General features: G+C 52.0%; 1 protein-coding gene across 2 annotated transcripts in view; it reads right to left on the reverse strand.

The window, feature by feature from the left end:
* LOC144773001 (SH2 domain-containing protein 1A-like) overlaps positions 1-14,585 on the reverse strand; it is a 324,523-nt gene that overhangs the window by 294,164 nt on the left and 15,774 nt on the right. Inside the window, exon 1 of one of the 2 annotated variants that reach the window (XM_078657738.1) lies at positions 10,774-11,070. The exons of the other annotated variant lie outside the window; for it this stretch is intronic. Coding sequence (XP_078513864.1) covers positions 10,774-10,907 — 134 coding nt within the window. The 5' untranslated portion in view covers positions 10,908-11,070. Of the gene's footprint in view, positions 1-10,773; positions 11,071-14,585 lie in introns of those variants that run through there. 2 annotated transcript variants of the gene reach the window in all.

Below are 14,585 nucleotides of genomic sequence, written 5' to 3' on the forward strand. Positions count from 1 at the left end.
GAGCATGCCAGAATAAAGAGCTTGTATTCTCTTAATACGCTTCTGTTCCTTCTTTTGTGAGGTCTAAACCGGGGAGTTCGGGAAGCGTTTGGGTTACCCGATCCCTTCGGAACTCAGGATTACACAATATTCGACCTTAAACAACACCGATCAACCTCCTGGTTGGGTAACCGGCCATGGCCACTTTGGAGGATGTGTTGGCAGCGTTAGTAGACGTCCAAAACGAACTAGCTGCATCGCGCCAAGAAACGTCTGACTTGAGAGCGAGAGTGGACCACCAACAGCGTAATCCATTCAACGAGGGGGCGCCTAGCACAGGAACGCCAGCAGCAGTTGTTGTAGAGATGCCTGTCGCCATACCTCTTGCCACACCAGAAAGGTATAGCGGGGATCCTACCACGGTTCAGGTGTTTATAACGCAAGTGGCGTTACATTTCTCCTGTAAACCGAAGTCGTTTCCGACCAATCAGGCGCGAGTAGCCTTCATGATATCTTATCTGGCGGGGAACGCTGCTCAATGGGCGGTTCCATTGGTGAGCAGGGACGATCCACTTCTGTATGACTGGGAACAGTTCCAGGAAGAGTTCGTGAAGGTGTTCGATCGGAGAGCGGATTCGTACACTGCAGACAGGGAACTGTTGGAACTGAAACAAAGCACGACCGGGCTGGTTCACTATCTGAACGCGTTCAGGCGCTTGGTTGCGGAATCCAAATGGCCCCCTGCCAAACAAACAGCGCTTTTTCACCAGGGTCTGAGCGAGGACTTGAAAGACGTGATAGCGCAGATAGATCCTCAACCGGTGCACTGCGAAGACCTGATCAGCCTGGCCCTTTGCCTCGACCATCGACTTAGCGAAAGACGTGGGGGTGTGCACAAAAAGGACAAGGCCCCAACCACAACGGGTCATACGGCTGTCTCCGAGGCTACACCCACACCCCGCGGTGACTCCATGGACATCGGGGCCTTCAGAGCTAGCCTCACGGCCACCGAGAAAGAGTCGCGAAGAAAACAAGGCCTGTGTTTGTACTGCGGCAAAAAGGGACACTATGTTCGCGAATGCCCTGTGAAGCCCAAGACCGGACGTCCTCGTCCCAGTCGCATGTCCACAGCGTCTGTGGACAAGCCGGCGGAAAACTAGCGAGCTCCCAGAACAACGAAGGGGATTCTCGGAGTCATGGTTCTATCCCTTCTGCACAACTGCACACATCAGAGAGCAATAGACACTTGTTCATCCCTCTACAGCTGCTGGTACGGAACAGATGGGTTTCGGTCTCTGCTATGGTCGACTCAGGGGCCACAGGGCTGTTTATGGATGAAAGGGAATCACAACGTATAGGGTTAACGCTACAGAAGTGCGTGGTCCCGGAGGAAGTCTTTGCTGTGGATGGGCGCAGGCTGGTTTCAGGGCCCATCAGCCACCACACCAGGAATATTGAGGTGGTCTACGGAACTCAACACACAGAGGCAATGGACTTCAACGTCATCTGTGCTCCGCAGTACGGGATCATATTAGGCTTACCGTGGCTGAAAAAGCACAACCCCTCGATCAACTGGGAAACCCAGGAGCTAATACTGGACTCCCCTTTTTGTTCACGGTTCTGCACGCGGAAGAAGGGCGTCCCAGAGAACTCGGAGAACCCGGGGTGGGTGGTGGCCACAGCCGCTGAAAAGGAGGTGGTTCTCCCAGAAGCCTACCTAGGATACAGAGATGTATTCGATGATAACCAAGCGGAAACACTCCCACCGCATAGGGTATACGACTGTCAAATTGACCTGGTCCCGGGAGCAACGATACCTGGCGGTAGGCTGTACGCTTTGTCCGAGCCCGAAAACCTACACCTCCGTGCCTACCTGGATACGATGCTACGTCTAGGGTTCATCAGGCCTTCGAGATCACCTGCGGCCTCACCACTGTTCTTCATCCCTAAGGCAAACGGGGAACTCCGCTCTTGTGTGGATTTCAGGGCGCTCAACGCCATCACGATTAATAATCGATACCCGCTGCCCCTCATCAACGTGCTCCTTGAACAAGTGAAGAAGGCCCATGTATACACCAAGCTCGATCTGAAAGGGGCTTACCATCTGGTCCGCATGCGTCGAGGAGACGAGTGGAAGACGGCATTCAAGGCGAGGTTCGGCCTGTACGAGTACCGAGTCATGCCCTTCGGGCTATGTAACGCCCCTGCCGCGTTCCAGTTCTTTTTGAACGACGTACTGAGAGACATCCTGGATGTATACGTCGTCGTATACATTGATGACATTTTGATTTACTCGGACAACACGGAGGAACACGTGAAACATGTGGCTTCGGTGCTACAGATCCTCAGAGACAACTCGCTTTACTGCAAGCTCAGTATATGCGACTTCCACGTGACAACTGTGGAATTTCTAGGGGTCATGTTAAGCCCAGAAGGACAAACAATGGCTGAGAGAAAGGTGAAAGCAGTAACAGACTGGCCGGCGCCCAAGAACCTCAAGGACGTGCAGAGCTTTCCTGGCTTTGCCAACTTCTACCGCCGGTTCATAGAGGTGTTCTCTGGGCTAGTGACGCCCATCAGGCAGCTGTTGAGGAAGTCGGTGACCTTCAGGTGGTCGGACGAGGCGGAGGGTGCATTCAGTGCATTGAAGAACGCCTTCGTGTCTGCTCCTATTCTTGCCCACCCTGACCCGGAACAGCAATATACGGTGGAGGCGGACGCCTCCGACTTGGCGGTAGGAGCTATACTGTCGCAGAAGAACCCTGTGACGGGGTTGCTACATCCCGTTGCGTTCATGTCACGCAAATTAAACCTGGCGGAACGGAACTACCACGTCGCCGAGAAGGAGCTCCTGGCCATCAAGGACGCCTTTACCGAGTGGAGACACCTGTTGATGGGGGCCAAGCACGTAGTGATGGTATACACTGACCATCGGAACCTCCAGTTCATGACAGCCGCGAGGCAACTGTCTCCTCGCCAACTAAGGTGGATGTTATTCTTCTCCGGCTTTCACTTCACCATCACATATAGGCCAGGAACTGAGAACAGGAAAGCCGACGCTCTGTCTCGGCAAACCACCGAGGCTAAAAGTCCACAACAGACCTGTGAGTCCATTATAAGCCCGGGTGAGGTGGTAGGGGCGATCCAGCCGGGGGCGTTCCTACGCGACATCCAGAAAGGAGTCAACACCTTTCGATGGAAAACCTGGCTTCGGAGACACGAGGAGTGGCAGGTCCGCGACGGCATTCCAGTTCGGGGCAGTTGTGTGTTGGTACCTACCACACGTCTACAGAAGCAGGTCTTCGTGTGGTGCCATGAGTTGCCCAGTGCTGGACACTTCGGACTGGAGAAGACGGTCGACTACGCCTCACGACAGTTTTGGTGGCCGTTGTTGAGGGCGGATGTTCGGAATTGGATAGACACATGCGAGACCTGCGCTGCCATGAAACCTGATCACAGACGCCCGCAGGGCCTACTGCAACCGCTACCGACTCCCAACAGGCCTTGGGACTGCATCTCCCTGGATTTTGTAGTGGGGTTGCCCGAGGACAAAGGATACACTGCCATTCTTGTGGTCATCGACTACTTAACCAAGATGGGTCGCTTTATTGCTTGTAAGGGAGTACCCACGGCCGGACAGTTGGCGGTCATGCTTCTTAAGGTGGTGGTTAGGGCTCACGGCCTCCCCAGTACCATTGTTTCAGATCGGGGATCACAGTTCACGACAAGGTTCTGGAAGACCTGGTGTGCGGCGCTGCATGTCACCTCCGCGTTGTCCACCAGCTACCATCCGCAAATCGATGGCCAGACAGAACGCCTCAACCAAGCAATATCTCCGCTGTTTCATTGATCAGGGAAGGGAGGAGTGGGTGGACATGTTGTGGCTTGCACAAATCGCGTACAACATCGCCACACACACCTCAACCAAGGTATCGCCTTTTTATTGCAACTACGGGCACCATCCCCGGTTCCTCCCGTTGTCACACCCCTCGACGACGTCGGGCGTTCCTGAAACCACCAGAAGAGTGGCCCACATCAGGGATACAGTGGTAAGTGCTAGGAAGTGCTTGGAGGAGGCCAAGAGAAAATACAAAGCGACGGCGGATAAACGAAGGAGGCCGGGCCCACTGTACCAGGCAGGGGATTACGTATGGGTGTCTTTGAGGAACCTAAGATTCCGTAAACACAGCGTTTTCCATCCTCGCTTCATAGGGCCTTACCGCATCAAGGAATGTCTCAGCCCGGTTAACGTGCGGTTGGAGTTGCTGGACAACTTACGGATTCACCCAGTGTTCCATGTCTCCCTGCTCAAACCCTCCGTGACGCCCAAACACCCTGCTCCTCCACCGGTGTGGGTGAACGGGGAGAAAGAATACGAGGTCCACTGCATCAGGGATTCACGGTGGCGCAGGGGTAAACTGTGGTACCTCGTTGCGTGGAAAGGTTATGGGCAGGAAGAGGAGTCCTGGGAGCCTGTCGCTGGGATTTGTGCGCCGAGATTGGTATCCGAGTTCCACAGAAAGCACCCTACCAAGCCCGGTCCGACTGGTGGCCCATGATGGGAGGGGGATGTTCTGTTAAGACACGAATCAGAGCCCGCGGCGGAAACAAGCGCTAAGGAAGACTACAAGAACCAGGAGCGCGTCCGCCGGAACTACCACTCCCAGAAGGCTATGCGCGTCTATTACACAAGGAGGGCGTCACCATATAAACAACGAGGAAGCCAGCAGTCGGCGTCGAATATTTTGAACCATTGACGCGCATCTGTGTGCTGCATCATCAAGAAAGGTGAGTTCTGTTTGTGCAACCGGGTGTGGAGAAGATACCGTACGCATTACCGGTGAGGAACCCAACCGCTACCCGATCCTGAGATACACGGGTTTAGTGTACCGCCCTGTTACCTTTAGTTGACCACGCTCACGAGTTGTCGAGCGTTTAGGACTCCGGTCCTTTCTGTACATTTACCGTCCCCGCTCGAGGGTTATCGAGCACCTAGGACTTCGGTCCTTTCGGTACGTTTACCGTCCCCGCTCGAGGGTTATCGAGCACCAGTGACGCAGTCCTTCCTTATACTCTGGCAAGTCCCCGCTCAAAGGTTATCGAGCGCTCAGGATTTTGCCTTTATTTACATGGGCCAGTCCCCGCTCGAGGGTTATCCAGCGAGAGGAAAAGCCTCCATTTCTTTGCGTTGTGTTTTGTGTTTGCCCTCCGTTGGAACGTGTCAGGACTGACACGAATGCGGAGGACGATTCTAAGCGATTGAAACGACTTATTTGGCTATTTAAGATTCGAGTGGCATTGTCGGCCATTATTTAGCACAGTGTCCTCTGTTGGAGGGTGCTAGGACGGGCATCCATGCAGAGGACGGTTGGATCCTTACCGTGACAATCAACTATAAGTCTTCGCTTACGTTTGCCATTGATATGAGCATGCCAGAATAAAGAGCTTGTATTCTCTTAATACGCTTCTGTTCCTTCTTTTGTGAGGTCTAAACCGGGGAGTTCGGGAAGCGTTTGGGTTACCCGATCCCGAGGAACTCAGGATTACATCTCTGCAGGGAGCTTTACCCCACGTTTCCTCAGCCTCCCCCCTCGATGGCCGCCCTCAATTTTCTCTATACATCCCCCTCCCCCGTCGGTTGATCACCATGATTGACGCACTTGCGCTTGCGGACTCCCCCATCTCTAATGACCAAGCGCACACGGCGTGGAGTGAGGATTTGGGTGTTGACCTATCTCAGGAAGACTTGCTCTACTGCTGCAATCAGACCAAACGCCTGTTTCCGAACTACCGCCTGCGCCTCATTCACTTTAGAAATTTGCATAGGTTAAACCGCACCCCTGTCCAGCTGCACAAAATGGGCCTCATCCCCAGTGATAGATGTATGCGATGCTCTGCCCATGCAGCAGACTTCTCTCACCTCGCCTGGCTATGCCCCAAGGTTTCAGCATACTGGCGTGAGGTGTGCGCCACTGTCTCTGAGATTACCCCATCGCCAGTCCAGCCGGACCCTTGGATTTGCCTCCTACGCTTCGTGAAACTTTGCCCAGACGCTACACACAGGCTGACTGCGATGCTTCTTATTCTTGCGCGGCACAGGGTCTGCATGTGCTGGGGTCGAAGGTATGTGCCCAAGGTTAGCGCCTGGCTTAAGGACGCTTGCGCTGTCAGACACTCTTAAAGGAATTCTGGGACTTGATGCCGGCCACTTCCCGCCCAATTGACATTTGGGATCCCCTGTTACCTACCTCTCGCCCCAAAACTCCCTGCTTACTGTGACCTCTCCCGCGCTCCCCATCTGGTCTCCGCCTGCGGTGGCCGCCGGTGCTGGCCAGTGATGTGCGATCTCCCCGCTCATGCACTCTTTTGATCCCCTAGGCCAGAGCTTTCCAAAGAGTGTGCCGGGACACCGTACTGTGTCGCCTCCACTCTGTGGGTGTGTAGCGTGACAATGACCCCCCCTCGTGTGTGGCAGCCCGGGCTCAGACAGCTCCTGGGCACACACACAGCCGCATCCGAGTACTTCACAGGTCATTAAAAGACCGTGTGTGTGTGCTTGTTAAAGAGGCTTTGTTGATGTTTCACCCCTCCTAAGAGCCCCTGCAGCGCAACCCTACCTACTGCTAAATGTTTCAGCCCCCCCCCCCCCCCACTGCCCCGGAATGTGGCTCTAGTAGCACCTCTGCGCTGGGGGTTGTCTGCTGCTGTTAATATGCGCTGTAGCGCCTCCCTCCACCCTGGGCCCAGCAGGCACCAGTCTCGCCTGCCAAGCACCAGCCTTAGCCAGGGGCACTGGCTGCTGCGAACATGATTCCTGCTCCTTGACCTTGTCGGACACCTGGCAGTGGCAGCTCCCAAGCAGTTCGAAAGGAGTCTCTGTTTGGCGCACTGGTTCAAGGCGCTGCATCTTATTAATTAGAAAACTCAGGCGTTAGCAGAGAGGTGGGGACTCTGTCCAGCCTTAGGTCCATGGGCTTTTTATCTTATGACCTCCGCATTTATTTACAAACATTATATCATTGTATTTGTCTATTTTGCTCAATTTATTTCTCAGTAGTTGCCTTTAATAATAATATCACAAACCAACGGCTCCCTGTAATGCACAAACACCAGAGGCAATGCTTTTCCAGGAGCGGCTCACGTGAGAAGTTCCTGAGAGAAGGGGAACGGCGAAAGGGTGTCAGAGATATGGGGGGGGGCAGAGTTAGGAGATAGAGGGAGTGATAGAGAGGGAGAGAGCGAGAGAGCGGGGAGAGAGAGAGAGAGATACTGAAGGATGGAGAGAGGGGGCGAGAGACATACCGATGGAGAAAAACACAGAGAGAGAGAGAGGGAGAGGAAGAGGAGGGAGAGAAGGGAGAGAGATGGAGAGGAGGGAGAGGGAGAGGAGTGAGACGCAGAGGAGAGAGAGAGAGAGGGAGAGGGAGAGAGGGAGAGAGAGGGAGAGGAAGAGGAGGGAGAGAAGGGAGAGAGAGGGAGAGGAGGGAGAAGGCGAGGAGGGAGAGGAAGAGGGAGAGGAAGAGGGAGAGGGAGAGGAGTGAGACGGAGAGGAGGGAGAGGAAGAGGGAGAGGAGGGAGAGGGAGAGGAGGGAGAGGAGTGAGATGGAGAGGAGAGAGAGGGAGAGGAAGAGGAGGGAGAGAGGGAGAGAGAGGGAGAGGAGGGAGAGGAGGGAGAGAGAGGGAGAGGAGGGAGACGGAGAGGAGGGAGAGGTAGAGGAGGGGGAGAGGGAGAAAGTGGGAGAAGAAGAGGAGGGAGAGAAGGGAGAGAGAGGGAGAGGCGGGAGAGGGAGAGGAAGAGGAGTGGAAGGGAGAGAGAGAGGAGGGAGAGGGAGGAGAGGGAGAGGAGGGAGAGGAGAGAGAGGAGGGAGAGAGGGAGAGGGAGAGGAGGGAGAGGAAGAGGAGTGAGAGGGAGAAGGAGAGGGAGAGGAGGGAGAGGGAGAGGAGTGAGAGAGGGAGAGGAGGAAGAGGAGGGAGGGAGAGGTGGGAGAGGAAGAGGAGTGAGAGGGAGAGGAAGAGGAGTGAGAGGGAGAGGGAGAGGAGGGAGAGGAAGGAGAGGGAGGAGAGGAGGGAGAGGAGGGAGAGGGGGGAGAGGAGGGAGAGGAGGGAGAGGAGGGAGAGGAGAGGGAGAGGAGGGAGAGGAAGAGGAGTGAGAGGGAGATGGAGAGGGAGAGGAGGGAGAGGGAGAGGAGGGAGAGGGAGAGGAGGGAGGAAGAGGAGGGAGAGGAGCAAGAGAGGGAGACGGAGAGGGAGAGGAGGGAGAGGAAGAGGAGGGAGAGAGGAAGAGGAGGGAGAGAGGGAGAGAGGGAGAGGAGAGAAAGGGAGAGGAGGGTGAGGGAAATGGAGAGTAGAGAGAGGGGGAGAGGGAGAGGAGTGAGAGGGAAGGAGACGGAGAGGAGAGAGGGAGAGGAGGGAGAGGAAGAGGGAGAGGAGTGAGACGGATAGGAGGGAGGGATAGGAGGGAGAGAGGGAGAAGGAGAGGAGGAAGAGGGAGAGGAGGGAGAGGAGTGAGACGGATAGGAGGGAGGGAGATGAGGGACAGGAAGAGGGAGAGGAGGGAGAGGGAGAGGAGGGAGAGGAGTGAGACGGAGAGGAGAGAGAGGGGGAGGAAGAGGAGGGAGAGAGAGAGGAGGGAGAGGGAGAGGAGGGAGAGAGGGAGAGAGAGGGAGAGGAAGAGGAGGGAGAGAAGGGAGAGAGAGGGAGAGGAGGGAGAAGGAGAGGAGGGAGAAGGAGAGGAGGGAGAGGAAGAGGGAGAGGAGGGAGGGGGAGAGGAGGGAGAGGGAGGAGAGTGAGGAGGAGGGAGGGGGAGAGGAGGAGAGGGAGGAGAGTGAGACAGAGAGGAGAGAGAGGGAGAGGAAGATGAGGGAGAGAGGGAGAGGAGGGAGAGAGGAGAGGAGGGAGAGAGGGAGAGGAGGGAGAGAAGGGAGAGAGAGGAGAGGAGGAGAGGGAGCGAGGGAGAGGGAGAGGAGTGGACGGAGAGGAGGGACAGACGGAGAGAGTGGAGAGGAGAGGGAGAGGAGGGAGAGGAAGAGGAGTGAGAGGGAGAGAGAGGGAGAGGAGGGAGAGGGAGAGGAGTGAGAGAGGGAGAGGAGGAAGAGGAGGGAGAGGAGGAAGAGGATCGAGAGAGGGAGAGGAGACAGAGGGAGAGGAGGGAGAGGAAGAGGAGTGAGAGGGAGAGGGAGAGGAAGGAGAGGGAGGAGAGGAGGGAGAGGAGGGGGAGGAGGGGGAGGAGGGGAGGAGGGAGAGAGGGAGAGGAGGAGGGAGGGAGAGGAGGGAGAGGAGGGGGAGGAGGGAGAGGAGGGAGAGAGGGGAGAGGAGGGAGAGGAGGGAGGAGAGGGAGAGGGAGAGGAGGAGAGGAAGAGGAGTGAGAGGGAGATGGAGAGGAGAGGAGAGGGAGGGAGAGGAGAGGAGAGAGGGAAGAGGAGGGAGAGGAGCAAGAGAGGGAGACGGAGAGGGAGAGGAGGAGAGGAGAGGAGGAGAGAGGAAGAGGAGGGAGAGAGGAGAGAGGGAGAGGAGAGAAAGGAGAGGAGGGAGGGAGCTGGAGAGTGAGAAGGGGAGAGGAGTGAGAGGGAGACGGAGAGAAGGAGAGAGAGGGAGAGGAGGAGAGGAGGGAGAAGGAGAGGAGGGAGAGGAAGAGGGTGAGGAAGAGGAGAGGGAGAGGAGTGAGACGGAGAGGAGGGAGGAGAGGAGGAGAGGAGAGGGAGAGGAGGGAGAGGGAGAGGAGTGAGACGGAGAATAGAGAGAGGGAGAGGAAGAGGAGGAGAGAGGGAGAGAGAGGGAGAGGAGGGAGAAGGGAGATAAGGGAGGGGGAGAGGAGGGAGAGGAGTGAGACGGAGAGGAGGGAGAGGAGGAGGAGGAGAAGGGAGAAAGTGGGAGAGGAAGAGGAGGGAGAGAAGGGAGAGAGAGGGAGAGGTGGGAGAGGGAGAGGGGACAAAGGGAGAGGAGGGAGAGGGAGAGGAGGGAGAGGGAGAGGAGTGAGACGGAGAGGAGGGAGAGGAAGAGGGAGGGAGAGAGGGAGAGAGTGGGAGAGGGAGAGGAGGGAGAGGAAGAGGAGTGAGAGGGAGACGGAGAGGGAGAGGAGGAGAGGAGTGAGAGAGGGAGAGGAGGAAGAGGAGGGAGAGAGGGAGAGGAGCGAGAGAGGGAGAGGGAGAGAGTGAGAGGGAGATGGAGAGGAGAGAGAGGGAGATGGAGAGGAGAGAGAGGGAGAGGAGAGAGAGGGAGAGGAGGGAGAGGGAGAGGAGTGAGAGGGAGATGGAGAGGAGAGAGAACCCCCTGTAGGAGGTTCGGCTCGCTCGATGCGCTCGCTTGCTGCGCTTGCTCGCATTACCGTGTCACAAGATGAAGATTGTCGAAAAGGTGTGACACCGACGTGGAAAGTTTGGAAAGCTGTGCCCTAGGCCCTCTTCTACATATGCCGGGCCCTTCTCGGACGTTCCCACTTTCTCCCCCAGTGTTGCCTCAGAACCCCTTCTCCTGCGTTACGCAACATACTTTTTGGTCCTGATATGTTCTCTGCTGTATATTATTGAATGTGGTTCTCGCCTATGTTAGTGGACCGTTCTGCTCGCATATAATGTAATCATGAAGTGCAATATTGTAATCTTGAAGTGCAATTTTGTTCAGTAAAGGCTTTTGAAAAATGTAAAAAATAAAATAAAAAATTACAATTCATTCTGTACTCAAAGTGACTCTTTCTAGTAATGCAATCAAATACTGAAGTTACATAAACACACATTTCCAGAATATTTAGCATTACCTACATGAAAAAAAAACCTTTAAATAAAGGCAGTAACTTACAAAACACAAAGGCAGAAGGTATCTGGAACGGACTCACTGTCTCGTAGTAAGAAACTTCCATTTAGTCCTTTTCTATACAACAGCTCTTCGCCGGTTTTCTTGCTTATATTGCCGTGGTAAAAAGGCAGCTCCATGTGTGCTTTAAGGGACGGCTTCTGACTCCTCAGAACGACGTAATAAGGATGGATTTGTTTTAAAGCAACAATACTACAACTAGTACGACTTACATTTAAGATCAAACATCTTTCGATTTCTCAGTCACTAGTTGCCAATGAGTTTCTGACCAGGTCTGAGTGTGTCACAGATGCCACATTCATTTTTAGAAAAAAAGAAAAAAAAGGCACCCACAATACAGGAAACCATATGAGACACTTGCATTGTGGGAACATGTGTCATAGTTACAAAACACTTCTGAGAAGTGGCCGTAATGTAGCATGCAGTCTCAGTGCAAACACCTAAATGCGTAAATAGATATCACTGAAACAGGCTGGCTTCAAGTATGAAGATATGACGTTGAAAACAACTAAAACAATTATTTCACATATAGGCCAACCTTCACTACTGAAATGGGCGAGCATGTACACGAATTATTAAGGTCTGAAGCTGGTGCACTATGATGATCTAGGCAGCAGGCAAACCATGTGTTTAGGAGCCTGGATGGATGATAGCAATGTGTCTCCTCCCAGAAAGAAGAGATGCTGGGCTTTTGGGTGATGGGGTGAGAGCTGTTCTTTTATTGTCTGGCTGTGTGTGCATGGGAGTTGGGCCTTCTAGTATCAGTTAGTTGTTCGTTGGCAACGAGAGCGAGTCTCTAAACCCTGTCTGGGGGTCAAATTCAAATTCAAAGAATGCTTTATTCGATTTTAGCAGAAGTATAAAATGATAAAAGCAACAATTAAAAATAGTCAAATTCATACAAAATCGCCATTAAAAACGTAATTCTATACAAACAGTAAAACTGTACATCTGGAATATTGATAAACATTCCATACATGGAAGTGGAGCGGTGTGGCTCACTGGTTAGAGGCGGCAAACCCGGAAACAGAGAACGGCCCGGGACCAGGGTTCAATTCCTGAAGCGGCAGGGTCGTGGACCAGGGTCAGTGGACTTGATAATTCTCAACTTGGTGCCTACTCTAACCAGGGATCACACTCGGCAACTCTGGGCATTAAGCTTGCCTCATCTCTACAACGGCCCCCCACAGACGCCGGGGATGCCTGGTTTCACCTTGGAGATACCCAGAAGGGACCATCTCACAGGGATAGCCAGGACGGGTTCCCCAGTGGTCTCCAGCGCCGGGACGCTTACGGGCAGCTGTGCGCTTTACAAGTCCCACACATTTACACACATTACATTTACATACATAGATAGCACTTGTCTCTGTCTGTACTATGGCAAACAGGTTATTACATTTCGTCTCTTCCGAATGCTCTTTAAGAGACCAGTCATAATTACAGTGCAATATTCATTATCCAGTTGTTGCAGAAAGAAATAAGCTGGGCGGTATTGCCGCCATGCGCCCTGCTTCAAATACTGCTTAATCCACCTTGTACGATCATTAACATAGTACTTACAAAATAATATCACATGAATAGTAGATTGCTGGGAAACATGTCACATGGACAAAGCGCCAAGTCCCTCGACCAGTCATTTTTCATTGGGAAAGTTACCAGGCGATGGAATGAATCAAATCTAAACCTGGTCAGTATATATCTGTCAAAACCCCTCGAGCAATAATGCAAATAGGGTTGAATCGTGTAACAAACCAGAATGACAGATTTTTTATTAATTTCCCCAGTTAATCTAAGCATTTCGAAGTGACTCATGCATAATTGCTTCAATGCATTTCTGGATATATCACAGACCGACTCCGGGTTATCATAATATTACGGTCTGTTTAGATCGTTTAGCAGCTTTCTGACATAATTTAGCCATGGAATATTTCTTGCCTGGTCCAAGGCCATAACATCCTTGATAATTTCTCTATTTAATCCCAGTGTGGATGTGGACCAAACTCTGTGCCATAATAAAATTGGTTGCAATTTAATAAGATCCGTAATAAACTCTATACCCAATTCAGCATGGCAATTAAAAACAGATGTACTCTGTGGAACAGCTAAAATATATCTTAAAAAACTGTTTTCTACAATTTGAATTGATGCAACATTGCAAAAACCCCAACTGCCCTCCCCATACATTGCTATGCTCCTGCATTTTGCTATATATATTTTTATTAGGATCGCCGGTGGTCTTTTTCCTAGTTTTTGTGCAAAATTCATTAATGCCGTGGTCGATCTTTTAAATGAAAGAGTCCTACTCCTAACCGCTGGACTCCAGGAGCCTGTACCCTCAAGGAGTACACCTAGATAGGAAAAGGTTCTAGTATATTCAATTTTACCATCATCCACTACTAGATTTTTCCCCTTATTTTGTCCTTTCCCGCACAACATTACAAATGTGTTTTTTTGCATTGAGTTTTAGGCCCCTACTGGCCATAAACTCGGTGTATGTGGAAAGTGCTCTCTGGATTCCTATCTTGGTTCTAGCCATTAGTACCCCGTCATCCGCGTAGAGAAGGGAGACAACCTTCTTTTTGTTATGTCTTGGGGAGTCTATTACATTGGCCCTGAATTCCTCCTCCAAAACGTTGGTATATATGGAAAAGAGGAATGGGGCCAAGACGCAGCCTTGTCTAACTCCCCTCTATACGCGGAATGACTTGCTACACTCTCCCTTGAGGCCATATCGAACCTTTGCTGAGGCTCCGGAGTATAGTTGCCTGAAGAATTGCACAATAGCTGGCTCGACCCTTATATCCTCTAAAATGCTCCATAGCTTATTATGTACTACACAATCAAAGGCGGCAGTGAGGTCTGCAAATATTGCATACAGAGGCCCAGTCTTTGCTTGGATATACTTCCTTTGTAATAGTGTAACATTTAAAACCTGCTCTACCGTGCCCATCCCCTCCCTAAACCCATATTGAACCGGGCTTAGAATATTTTTATCTTCCGCCCAGGTTTGAAGTTTATTTAGCACCACTCTTCCTGCAACTTTCCTTAAGGAATCCAGGAGCGATATTGGCCTATAACTAGAAGGATTCTCCCGGTCCCCTTTTTTTATAGATGGGTATGATGACAGATTCGGACCAAGATTTTATAAACCCTTCTGAACAACAAGCCTCAAGAACTTGTGTCAGAAGTGGGGCCCAAAGATCAATAGTCATCTTAAAGAAATCAATTGAAATCCCATCAGGAACTGGGGCCTTATTTCCTTTGATTTGGTTAATCACCAATAATACTTCCTCAAGAGCGATCTCGATTACAATCGGTGTTTGAGCCGGTTCACATACCTCCGCCTCCCTGTTCTCAGAATCGCTTACAGCGTCAATAGGCTGCCTGCTATAAACCTTAGCGACAAATTGGATCCAGTTATTTTCATCGATCGCAATTTCCAGCCTTGCACGTTCATTATTTGCAAAAAAAGGGCATTCACAGCCTGCCAGAATGAACCAGAATCTCTATGCAGAGAGGCCTCATACAGATTAGCCCATGCCTGTTCTTTTATTTCTCTTTTACGAGTTTTTCTTGCTAAATTATAGGCCTTCCTACAGGCTCTGATTTCCTCGCCGTCCCTAGTTGGTTTACTAAGTGTGGCTTTAAGAAGAGAATAGGTTTTGGTGCATTGATTATCAAACACCCGTTATCCTTTATTTGTTTCTTATAATTCGAGATGGTCATGATCTTTTGAATAATTTCTGTAATCTACATAAAGGCTTTTAATATATCAGCATTAGGAGTATCCTCATTTA

Source organism: Lissotriton helveticus, chromosome 8 (assembly GCF_964261635.1).
Source record: "Lissotriton helveticus chromosome 8, aLisHel1.1, whole genome shotgun sequence".
In the NCBI taxonomy this organism is placed as follows: Eukaryota; Metazoa; Chordata; class Amphibia; order Caudata; family Salamandridae; genus Lissotriton; species Lissotriton helveticus.